Source organism: Globicephala melas, chromosome 6 (genome assembly GCF_963455315.2).
Source record: "Globicephala melas chromosome 6, mGloMel1.2, whole genome shotgun sequence".
In the NCBI taxonomy this organism is placed as follows: domain Eukaryota; kingdom Metazoa; phylum Chordata; class Mammalia; order Artiodactyla; family Delphinidae; genus Globicephala; species Globicephala melas.
In genome coordinates this window covers 24,518,603-24,531,653 of record NC_083319.1, presented here as the reverse complement: position 1 = coordinate 24,531,653, position 13,051 = coordinate 24,518,603, and the positions used below count along the sequence as shown (strand labels likewise).

At 38.0% G+C, this 13,051-nt stretch overlaps 1 protein-coding gene across 2 annotated transcripts in view; it reads right to left on the bottom strand.

The window, feature by feature from the left end:
- TMEM245 (transmembrane protein 245) overlaps positions 1-13,051 on the bottom strand; it is a 104,450-nt gene that overhangs the window by 52,466 nt on the left and 38,933 nt on the right. For both annotated transcript variants that reach the window (XM_060300652.2, XM_030859075.3), the window contains one exon: positions 3,299-3,381. In XM_060300652.2, coding sequence (XP_060156635.1) covers positions 3,299-3,381 — 83 coding nt within the window. The remainder of the gene's footprint in view (positions 1-3,298; positions 3,382-13,051) is intronic.

Below are 13,051 nucleotides of genomic sequence, written 5' to 3'. Positions count from 1 at the left end.
GCCTATCCTCACCTTCCTGGGTAAAGATTAATCTCTATCACAGTATGACCTACCAAGAGAACAGCCCCAATTAAAAACAGCTTCATCTACTGGGTTCCTCCCAAGTAAGGGCAGGGCTAAGTGACGTTCAGTACCATCGTAGTGCCATCTCCTAATGCAGGTCCTGAGAATCAGCAGGCTTGAGACTAGTGAGTAGTAAGTAGAAAATGAGTTCTAGACTAACAGTACTGTCCAGGGAAAGAATTAAGAGGTGTTCCAACTTCAACTTCATTTTCTCTGAAGCTCTACTAGGCTGATCCTACCCTAAGTCTTTCTAATTTATACTTCAGCTCACCAAGCACATCCACAGGAAGTCGAGGTACCTATGCAGGGCACACAAAATGTGTACCACCCTGGGAGACAGTATATCTAATCAATTCTTAACTGTATCACCGCCACTAAGAGCACCCACGTGAATTTCCCACGAGGTCAACCGCCATCTTCAGGACAAGAAGCCACTGAGTACTGAGATTTGCAAGAAACTATTCATTCATGACCACCCCCCGAATCTGCTGCAAAAGAATCAGACCTCCCACAAATTACTGGAGTCTAAATAGCTTTTAAATTCTTTCTTGCATAGAATATTATTCAGCAATAAAAAGGAACTTGCTATTGCTACATACAACATCTTCAGTGGACTTCAAGGGAATTATGCTAAGTGAAAAAAGCCAACCTCACAAGGCTGCATACTCTATGATTAGATTTATGCATCATTCATCAAACAACAATATTATAGATACGGAGAACAAAATACTGGTTGCCAAGGGTTAGGAATATGTTGGAGGAGGAGGTAGAGGGTAGGTGTGGCTAAAAGGGGTAGCATGAGGGAGCCTTGTGGTGATGGAACAGTTCTGTATCTCGACATGGTGTTGATAGCTAACGGGAAGCATGATAAAACTGCAGAGAACACATATAATATACACGCACGTATACATACACAAGTGCATGTAAAACTAGTGAAATGTTGATTTCCTGGTTTTGATATTGTATAGTTATACAAGATGACAACAACAGTAGAGAAGGTGGGGCGAAGAGTCCAGGGGACCGCCCTATACATTTCTTTGCAAGTCCCTGTGAACTTTATAATTATTTCCACATTTAAAAACAAAAACAACTGGGTTTCCCTGGTGGCGCAGTGGTTGAGAGTCCGCCTGCCGATGCAGGGGACACGGGTTCGTGCCCCAGTCCGGGAAGATCCCACATGCCGCGGAGCGGCTGGGCCTGTGAGCCATGGCCACTGAGCCTGCGCATCTGGAGCCTGTGCTCCGCAACAGGAGAGGCCACAACAGTGAGAGGCCCGCATACCGCAAAAAAAAAAAAAAACAAAAAACCAACTTTCTGAACTACTCTGATCTGGGGCTCCCAGTTTGTGTGTGCCTTCAAAACAATAGTAGAGATAGTACTATTACAATTGAAAGCCAGTACAGAAGGGCTCTGGACTTATTTCCACTACAGAAGAATGACCACCAAAGAAAAAGAGCCCTCTTCTAAGGAGATAATTAAGGCTGCCAATTTTTTAACTTCACTCCAGATCACTCTCCTGAACTGTACACCAACATGACCAATAGCCTACTAGATGCCTCTATTGACACTTACCATAAACACCTCAAACTCATCAGGTAAAAAGTAAGTGAATTAGTTTTCCCACCATATCTGCTTCTCTGTTTCCTATCTTGGTGAATCCACCATTATCCACTAAGTTCCAAAGCTTGAAACATTAGAGTCACGCTAGGTTTCGTTTTCCTATAGCCAATTAATCACCAACTGACCCCCTTAAGATCTTACAAATCTGTCTGTCCTGTTCACTCCACAACAACGGTCCACAATTAAAGAGCTTTACTGCCTCTCACCTAGTTTTACCCTAGCTTTTAACTGGTCTAAGAGGCTCAAGTCTTGGAACACCTTCCACCTTTTCTCCACAGCACAGAGGGAGACTGTTACAGAATAAAATCTGATCAATGTTACTTCTTATATCCTTCACTAAGACAATGAACATACCTATCACTCTCAGAAGTTTCCCTGTGCCCCTCTGTACTCCCTCCCTGGAACTCACCCCTATCCACACACAGCCACTGATCTATCTGTCACTAGATTAGTGTTTTCTAGAACTTAACATAAATGGACTCATATCATATAGACTCTCTTCTGCTTGACTTCTTTCATTCACCATAATTATTCTGAGATTCACCCACGTTGCCGCATGAACTGACAGTTCATTTTTGTTTAATGCTAAGTACTATTCCCTTGAATGGATATACTACAGTTTGTAACTAATCAGACATATTGAGAACAAGCACTGAGTATGCTCTGGGTAATAGGAGATAAGTGGGTAGAAATATAACAGAAATCCTTCTGAGAATATTTAAATATGATTCTAAACCAAGTTCAAGGAATGTCCTATGAAGGTTTTATATAAAGAAATAAAGTCAAGTCAAAGGAAAAAACCAAGTTAAATCTCAATTTATAATCTTAAAACTGGCAGAGTATTTCCTAAAATAAATTAGTGACCACCCTGGCGTTAGTAAAAAAGGTCATGTAATTTGTCATCAAGTTCAATTAGGTGAACAGCATAGTCCAGCTGAACACTCTCCACAAAGACATAAAAACCCTCTCACAGAAGCCAAATTAAACAAGTACACAAAGAGATCCTCTAAGACAGGGGTTAGCAGATTTCTTCTGTAAAGGACCAGAATGTAAACAAATACTTTAGGCTTTTCGGAACATATAATCTGTATCACAACTACTCAATTCTGTCTGCCTTTGTAGCCCTAAAACAGCTACAGACAACATGTAAATGAATGGGTATAGGTTGTTCCAATAAATCTCTATAAGAACAGGTGGCTGGATTTGGCCCTGAGCCACAGTTTGCAACCCTGCCGCAAAAACGATACAATATGGGAACACTGCTGACTGTGCCATGGGGGACTGTCACAAATTCCTTAGCCTTTGATCCTGCATCCTCATCTGTGAAATGGGGATAATCTCTTCAACCTACTGAGGAACACATAACACAATGTAGGTGAAAGCTTAGTTAAGTCACAAACACATGGAAAACTGTGAATCTCAATTCAAATATACGAACTCCCCCCTCCCCACCATCCCATTACATGCTATTCTTATGCAAAAATGACTACATTCATCAAAGCCTTGGCAAATTCTTTTCTCTTCCAAGGTAACTGTATCAATGAAGATCATTTCATGCAAACAGACATAGAACCTTGGCCAACCATCTCTATTTTTGTCAAAACAACATTCTTACTTTGCCCACTCAGGGTGATTTGCTAGAGTTTCATTAATCAAATTGCTTGTGACTTCAATCATGTGTACACTCTCTTGATGTACCTGTATTATGGATAAGAAGAGAAAAGAATCTCAATAAAAATTAAACCCAATTTAACATTTATTTTCTACACTATTATTGGAACAATGCTTTTAGAGTCAAGTAATTATACATCTTAGTTTCAATTAACTTAGAGCCCTCCACTGAATAGCCGCTATCCATAATGTCCTAGGACACAAACTATGGGAAATAAATTGTGCAGAACAGCTCCTTATCTTCAAGCTCAACAATGGGGGGAGAAATGTAAATAGATACAAATACTTCCAAATATATACAACATAAATATATAGATATATTTAGTTCACATAAGTGTATGTGTGTATAGTGTATGTATGTGTGTGTGTGTGTGTGTATATATATATGCAATATCAACACTACATGGGCTTTAGAATTATAAGGCAATGTGAGACATACAGGGAAATAATCAACCGCGTAAGGTTTGTGAGTAAAGTAACCCAAGTGAAAATGAATCTCAGAATTTATCCCCTAAAAATGAGGGGGATAAAAAAGGAGAAGCCAATGTCAAGGAACATGTTCTATATGATTTTACTATTTTTAAAAGTATTAAATGGAGATTGGTTCAAGATGGTGGAGTAGAAGGACGTGCACTCCCTCCCTCTTGTGAGAGCACTGGAATCACAGCTAACTGTTGAACAATCATCGACAGGAAGACAATGGAACTCACCAAAAAAATACCCCACATCCAAAGACAAAGGAGAAGCCGCAATGAGATGGTAGGAGGGGCAGAATCACAATAAAATCAAATCCCATAACCACTGGGTGGGTGACTCACAAACTGGAGAACAATTATACCACAGAAGTCCACCCACCAGAGTGAAGGTTCTTCACCCCATGTCAAGATTCCCAACCTGAGGGTCCAGCAACAGAAGGAGGAATTCCCAGAGAACCAGACTTTGAAGGCTACCGGGATTTGATTGCAATATTTGGAAAGGACTGGGGGAAACAGAGACTCCACTCTTGGAAGGTACACACAAAGTAGTGTGCTCATCAGGATCCAGGGGAAAGCACAGTGGCCCCATAGAAGACTGAACCAGACCTATCTGCTAGTGTTGGAGGGTCTCTTGCAGAGGCAGGGGGCGGCTGTGGCTCACTAAGGGGACAAGGACACTGGTAGCAGAAGCTCTGGGAAGTACTCCTTGGTGTGAGCCCTCCCAGAGTCTGCCATTGGCCCCACCAAAGAGCCCGGTAGGCTCCAGTGCTGGGTCGCCTCAGGCCAAACAACCAACAGGGAGGGAACCCAACCCCACCCATGAGCAGACAATCAGATTAAAGTTTTACTCAGCTCTGCCTGCCAGTGCAACACCCAGCTCTATCCACCACCACTCCCTCCCATCATGAAGCTTGCACAAGCCTCTTAGATAACCTCATCCACCAGAGGGAAGACAGTAGAAGCAAGAACTACAATCCTGCAGCCTGTGGAACGAAAACCACAATCACAGGAAGATAGACAAAATGAAAAGGCAGAGGACTATGTACCAGATGAAGGAACAAGATAAAACCACAGAAAAACAACTAAATGAAGTGGAAATAGGCAACCTTTCAGAAAAAGAACACAGAATAATGATAGTGAAGATGATTCAGGACCTTGGAAACAGAATGGAGGCAAAGATCGAGAAGATGCAAGAAACGTTTAACAAGGACCTAGAAGAATTAAAGAACAAACAGAGATGAACAACACAATAACTGAAATGAAAAATACACTAGAAAGAATCAATAGCAGAATAACTGAGGCAGAAGAATGGACCTGGAAGACAGAATGATGGAATTCACTGCCACGGAACAGAATAAAGGAAAAAGAATGAAAAGAAATGAAGACAGCCTAAGAGACCTCTGGGACAACATTAAACGCAACAACGTTTGCATTATAGGGGTCCCAGAAGGAGAAGAGAGAGAGAAAGGTCCAGAGAAAATATCTGAAGCGATTATAGTTGAAAACTTCCCTAACGTGGGAAAGGAAATAGCCACCCAAGTCCAGGAAGTGCAGAGAGTCCCAGGCAGGATAAACCCAAGGAGAAACACGCTGAGACACAGAGTAATCAAACTGACAAAAATTAAATACAAAGAAAAATTATTAAAAGCAACAAGGGAAAAATGACAAATAACATACAAGGGAACTCCCATATGCTTAACAGCTGATTTCTCAGCAGAAACTCTACAAGCCAGAAGGGAGTGGCACAATATACTTAGGGTGATGAAAGGGAAAAAACTACAGCCAAGATTACTCTACCTAGCAAGGATCTCATTCAGATTTGACGGAGAAATCAAAAGCTTTACAGACAAGCAAAAGCTAAGAGAATTCAGCACCACCAAACCAGCTTTACAACAAATGCTAAAGGAACTGCTCTTACTGGGAAACACAAGAGAAGAAAAGGACCTACAAAAACAAACCCAAAACAATTAAGAAAATGGTAATAGGAACATACATATCAATAATTACCTTAAATGTAAATGGATTAAATGCTTCAACCAAAAGACACAGGCTTGCTGAATGGATACAAAAACAAGATCCATATACATGCTGTCTACAAGAGACCCACTTCAGACCTAGGGACACATACAGACTGAAAGTGAGGGGATGGAAGAAGATATTCCATGCAAATGGAAATCAGAAGAAAGCTGGAGTAGCAATACTCATGTCAGATAACATAGACATTAAAATAAAGAATGTTACAAGAGATAAGGAAGGAAACTGCATAATGGTCAAAGGACCAATCCAAGAAGAAGATAAAACAATTATAAATATATCTGCACCCAACATAGGAGCACCTCAGTACATAAGGCAAGTGCTAACAGCTATAAAAGAGGAAATCAACAGTAACACAATAATAGTGGGGGACTTTAACACCTCCTTTAACTTACACCAATGGACAGATCATCCAAACAGAAAATTAATAAGGAAACACAAGCTTTAAATGACACAACAGATCAGACAGATTTAATTGATATTTATAGGACATGCCATCCAAAAACAGCAGATTACACTTTTTTCTCAACTGCACACGGAACATTCTCCAGGACAGATCATATCTTGGGCCACAAATCAAGTCTCGGTAAATTTAAGACAATTGAAATCATAACAAGCAACTTTTCGACCACAATGCTGAGATTAGAAATCAATTACAGGGATAAAAACGTAAAAAACACAAACACATGGAGGCTAAACAATACGTTACTAGATAACCAAGAGATCACTGAAGAAATCAAAGAGGAAATCAAAACATACCTAGAAACAAATGACAATGAAAACAGGACGATCCAAAATTTATGGGATGCAGCAAAAGCAGTTCTAAGAGGGAAGTTTATAGCAATACAATCCTACCTCAAGAAACAAGAAAAATTTCAAATAAACAATCTAACCTTACATCTAGAGGAACTAGAGAAAGAAGAACAAACAAAACCCAAAGTTAGCAGAAGGAAAGAAATCATAAAGATCAGAGCAGAAATAAATGAAATAGAAACAAAGAAAACAATAGCAAAGATCAATAAAACTAAAAGCTAGTTCTTTGAAAACAAAATTGATAAACCTTTAGCCAGACTCACCAAGAAAAAGAGGGAGAGGACTCAAATCAATAAAATTAGAAATGAAAAAGGAGAAGTTACAATGGACACCACAGAAATACAAAGCATCATTAAGAGACTTCTATAAGCAACTCTATGCCAATAAAATGGAAAACCTGGAAGAAATGAATAAATTCTGAGAAAGGTATAACCTTCCAAGACTGAAGCAGGAAATAACAGAAAATATGAACAGACCAATCACAAGTAATGAAATTGAAATTGTGATTAAAAATCTTCCAACAAACAAAAGCCCAGGACCAGATGGCTTCACAGGTGAATTCTATCAATTAACACCCATCCTTCTCAAACTCTTCCAAAAATTGCAGAGGAAGGAACACTCCCAAACTCATTCTATGAGGCCACCATAACCCTGATACCAAAACCAGACAAAGATACCATAAAAAAAAAAAGGAAAATTACAGACCACTATCACTGATGAATATAGATGCAAGAATCCTCAACAAAATACTAGCAAACAGAATCCAACAACGCATTAAAACGATCATACACCATGATCAAGTAGGATTTATCCCAGGGATGCAAGGATTCTTCAATATATGCAAATCAATAAATGTGGTACACCATATTATCAAATTGAAGGATAAAGACCTTCAATCATCTCAATAGATGCAGAAAAAGCTTTTGACAAAATTCAATACACATTTATAATAAAAACTCACCAGAAAGTGGGCATAGAGGGAACCTACCTCAACATAACAAAAGCCATATATGACAAACCCACAGTAAACATCACTCTCAATGATGAAAAATGGAAATCATTTCCTCTAAGATCAGGAACAAGACAAGGATGTCCACTCTCACCACTATTATTTAACGTAGTTCTGGAAGTCCTAGCCACAGCAATCAGAGAAGAAAAAGAAATAAAAGGAATACAAATTGGAAGAGTAAAACTGTCACTGTTTGCAGATGACATGATACTATACATAAAGAATCCTAAAGATGCTACCAGAAAACTACTAGAGCTAATCAATGAATTTGGTAAAGTTGCAGGATATAAAATTAATACACAGAAATCTCTTGCATTCCTATACACTAACAATGAAAGATCAGAGAGAAATTAAGGAAACAATCCAATTCACCATCACAACAAAAAGAATAAAATACCTAGGAATAAACCTACCTAAGGAAGTAAAAGACCTGTACTCAGAAAACTATAAGACACTGATGAAAGAAATCAAAGGTGACACAAATAGATGGAGAGATATACCATGTTCTTGGATTAGAAGAAGCAACACTGTGAAAATGACTCTACTACCCAAAGCAATCTACAGATTCAATGCAATCCCTATCAAATTACCAATGGCATGTTTTAGAGAACTAGAACAAAAAAATCTTAAAATTTGTATGGAGACATAAATGACCCTGAATAGCCAAAGCAATCTTGAGAAAGAAACACGGAGCTGGAGCAATCAGACCCCCTGACTTCAGACTATACTCCAAAGTTACAGTAATCAAGACAATATGGTAACTGGCACAAAAACAGAAATATAGATCAATGGAACAGCATAGAAAGCCCAGCGATAAACCCACACACCTACAGTCAACTAATCTATGACAAAGGAGGCAAGGATATACAATGGAAAAAACACAGTCTCTTCAACAGGTGGCACTGGGAAAACTGGACAGCTACATGTAAAAGAATGAAATTAGAACATTCCCTAACACCATACACAAAAATAAACTCAAAATGGATTAAAGACCTAAATGTAAGACCGGACACTATAAAACTCAGAGGAAAACATAGGAAAAACATGCTTTGACATAAATCACAGCAAGATCTTTTTTGACTCACCTCCTAGAGTAATGGAAATAAAACCAAAAATAAACAAATGGGACCTAATGAAACTTAAAAGCTTTTGCACAGCAAAGGAAACTATAAACAAGATGAAAAGACAACCCCTCAGAATGGGAGAAAATATTTGCAAACGAATCAATGGACAAAGGATTAATCTCCAAAATATACAAACAGCTCATGCAGCTCAATATTAAAAAAAAAAACAAACCCAGTCAAAAAAATGGGCAGAAGATCTAAATAGACATTTCTCCAAAGAAGACATACAGATGGTCAAGAGGCACTTGAAAAGCTGCTCAACATCACTAATTATTAGAGAAATGCCAATCAAAACTACAATGAGGTATCACCTCACACTGGTTAGAATGGGCATCATCAGAAAATCTACAAACAACAAATGCTGGAGAGGATGTGGAGAAAAGGGAACCCTCCTGCACTGTTGGTGGGAATGTAAATTGATACAGCCACTATGGAGAACAGTATGGAGTTTCCTTAAAAAACTAAAAATAGAACTACCATATGACCCAGAAATCCCACTACTGGGCATATACCAAGAGAAAACCATAATTCAAAAAGACACATACACCCCAATGTTCACTGCAGCACTATTTACAATAGCCAGGTCTTGGAAGCAACCTAAATGCCCACTGACAGACGAATGGATAAAGAAGATGTGGTACATATATACAATGGAATATTACTCAGTCATAAAAGGGAATGAAATTGGGTCATTTGCAGAGATGTGGATGGACCTAGGGACTGTCATACAGAGTGAAGTAAGTCAGAAAGAGAAAAACAAATATCGTATATTAACACATATATGTGGAATCTAGAAAAATGGTAAAGATGAACCGGTTTGCAAGGCAGAAATAGAGACACAGATGTAGAGAACAAATGTATGGACACCAAGTGGGGAAGGTGGCGGGGCGGGGGGATGAATTGGGAGATAGGGATTCACATATATACACTAATATGTATAAAATAACTAATAAGAACCTGCTGTATAAGAAAATAAAGTAAAATTGAAAAATAAATAAATGTATTAAATGTATTGAGCACATGGTTGATCTTGGTCAGTATTCCATGTTTACTTGAAAAGAACATGATTCTGCTCTTGTCAATTAGGTCAAATACCTTGACAATGTTTTTCAATGTTTTATATCCTTACAAATTTTATATCTACTTATTCTGTCAACTATTCCAAGAAGAGTATTAATGAATTCCCAACTATAATCATTGATTTACCTATTTTTCCTTTTAATTCTGAACATTTTGCTTCATGTATTTTATTTTTTAAGTTTTTTTTTTTTTTTGGGCTGCACCAGGTCTTAGTTGCAGCACGTGGGATCTTTTGAGGTATGCGGACTTCTTAGTTGCAGCATGCGAACTCTTAGTTACGGCATGCATGCGGGATCTAGTTCCTTGACCAGGGTTTGAAGCTGGGCCCCCTGCAATGGAAGCACAAAGTTTTACCCACTGGACCACACGGGAAGTCCCTGCTTCATGTGTTTTAGAGCTCTAGTGTTAGAACACACATTTGTAATTTTTTTATCTTACTGCAGTATTAACTTATCATTATGAAAAGTCCTCATTTGTCTCCAGTAATATTTGTTTTAACTACATTGTTTGATATTAATATAATCACTCCACATCTCTTATGTTTACAGTTTGCTTCGTATATATTTTTTCATCCTTTTACTATCAATCTTTTTGGTTCTGAATTTAAAGTATATCACTTATAGATACCATTTAGTTGGAACTTGCTTTTTCGTATACAGTCTGAAAATCTGCCTTTTGTTTAGTTGCCTCATATTTAATATAAGCACTGATATGACTGGACACAGATCTGCCATTTTGCTATCTGCTATCTGTCCCATCTCTACTATTCCTCTTTTATTGCCTTCTTTTGTGGTAAGTAATTATTTTTTTAGTATACTGTTTTATTTCCCCTAAAATTTGCATTATGTAGTAGTTGCTGTTTATCTTAACCTTATCATACCTTTAATTTATCACAAGTTATTTCAAGTTAGTATTGACTTACTTCCAGTAAAATATCTATAGGAAATTCATACCAGTTTAGTTCCATTTCCCAGTCCTCTGCTTTATGCTACGGTTATACATACATAACTTATCTACATATACTATAAACTCTACAATAGTGTTATAATTTTTCTTTAAATAGGCACATGTTGTCCAAACAAACTGAAGGAGAGGGAAGAATATAACTTTTATATATACTTATATATTTACCAAGTGCTCTTCATTTCTCCCTTTGGATAGAGTTATTTTTAGAGTAATTTCTCTTCAGTCTGAGGGAACTCCTTTAGCATTTCTTATAGTGCAGGTCTCTTTATTAACAAATTCTCAGTTTCACTTTATCTAGAAACGTTTTTATCTTGCCTTTACTTTTAAAGAATTGTTTCACTGATTATAAAATCCTTAGTTGACCACTTCTTTTTTCCCCAAGACTTTGAACATGTCATTCCAATGCCTCCTCGGATTCACTGTTTATTATGAGAATTAACTCATTGTTTTGTTGTTCTCCAGTGTGTGATGTGTAATTTTTCTCTGGCTTCCTTCAAGATTCTTTCTCTCTCTGTTTGGCTTTTAGTAGCTTGACTATGATGTTTCTAGGTGTGATTTTTTGTTTCTGTGTATTTATTCTACTCAAGGTTTGTCAGGCTTCTTGGATCTGTTAATGCTTTTCATGAAACTTGGGAAGTTTTTGACCATTATTTATTCAAGTATTTTTCAACTTTTTTTTTCTTCTCACTTTCTCAGATTCCAATTACGTGTCTGTTAGGTTCTAACAGAAACGTTGATATTGTCCCACAGATCTCTGAGGCTCCAATATTTTTAAAATTTTTGTTCTTCCGATTGTATGCTTCTACTGATCTTTCTTCAAATTCACTAGTTTCCTTTTTCTGGATTGCAAATCTGCTGTTGAGCCTATCTAGTGATTTTTCGTTTGTTATTGTTCTTTTCAGTTTCAGTTCAGTCTAGGATTTCTATTTGGTTCTGTTTTATAGTCTCCATTTCTCTGTTGAGTCTGCATTTGCTTACTCATTATTAGCATACTTTCCTTTAATTCTTTGAACATATTTACAATAGCAGCTTTGAATTCTTTGTCTGCTAAATCCAACATGTGGACCACTTAAGTGTCTAATTCTTTGGGTTTTTTTCCCCTTGAGTCACATTTTTCTGTTTCTTTGTATGTCTAGTAATTTTTGGTTAAAAATTGGATGTAAAAAAATGAGTTGTAGGGACTTCCCTGGTAGTGCAGTGGTTAAGACTCCGTGCTCCCAATGCAGGGGACCCAGGTTCAATCCCTGGTCAGGGAACTAGATCTCACATGCATGCCACAACTAAGAGTTCACATGCCACAACTAAGGAGCCCACTGGCCGCAACGAAGGAGTTCACCTGCTGCAACTAAGGAGCCCACATGCCACAACTAAGAAGCGCGCCTGCTGCAACTAAGACATGGTGCAGTCAAATAAATAAATGAAATACATTTTTTAAAAAATGTGTTGTAGCAACTCTGGATTATGTTCTATACCTCTGAAAGCTGTTATTTTGTTTCAGTAAGCAAATAACTTATCTGTAATCAAACTGCGAAGTCTGTCTTCCCTGTCATTAATGTCTCTGCTCAATGTCTTTTATTTTTTGAAAAGCCTAAGGGTTTCCCCTAGATGTGAATAGCTTAACAGACAGCAAATAATTTTGGCAGAAGTTATGCTCAGACACTTCACACTAGGAAGCTTCATCCTCTGCAGCCTGAGATGTGTGAGAGTTGAGAAATACAATCAAAGGCACAACAAATTTGCAAACCTCCCAGGTTTTCAATATTCACAGGACTCCTTGAGGTCTCACATATACCAGTCTAGAATGTGTGATTTATTAATCTCAGCCCTTCTATGGCTCTCTTGCTTCCAGAATCTCCCCCCTTTAATTCACAGCTTCTCTGTTGCCAGCCCCAAACCAAATCCACCACCTCCCATAAGAAAAACTGCAGGTTTTTGCTGCTCACACCAGGCAGATGAGGATAGGGAACTCCAAGCAAGAAAGCCACAAACTACGTGTTTTTACCAGATGTGGTAGCAGTTTTTCATGAGCAAATACTCCTCAAATTATTGCCTAACTGGTCATTTTCCAATGCCCTGATATGGTGTTTATAGTCATTTTTATACCATTTTATTCTTGCTTTAGGTAGAAAGGAATTACCTGACATCCTCACCCTGCTATTACCCCAAGATATATCAGGAAAATGGAGGCAAAAAGG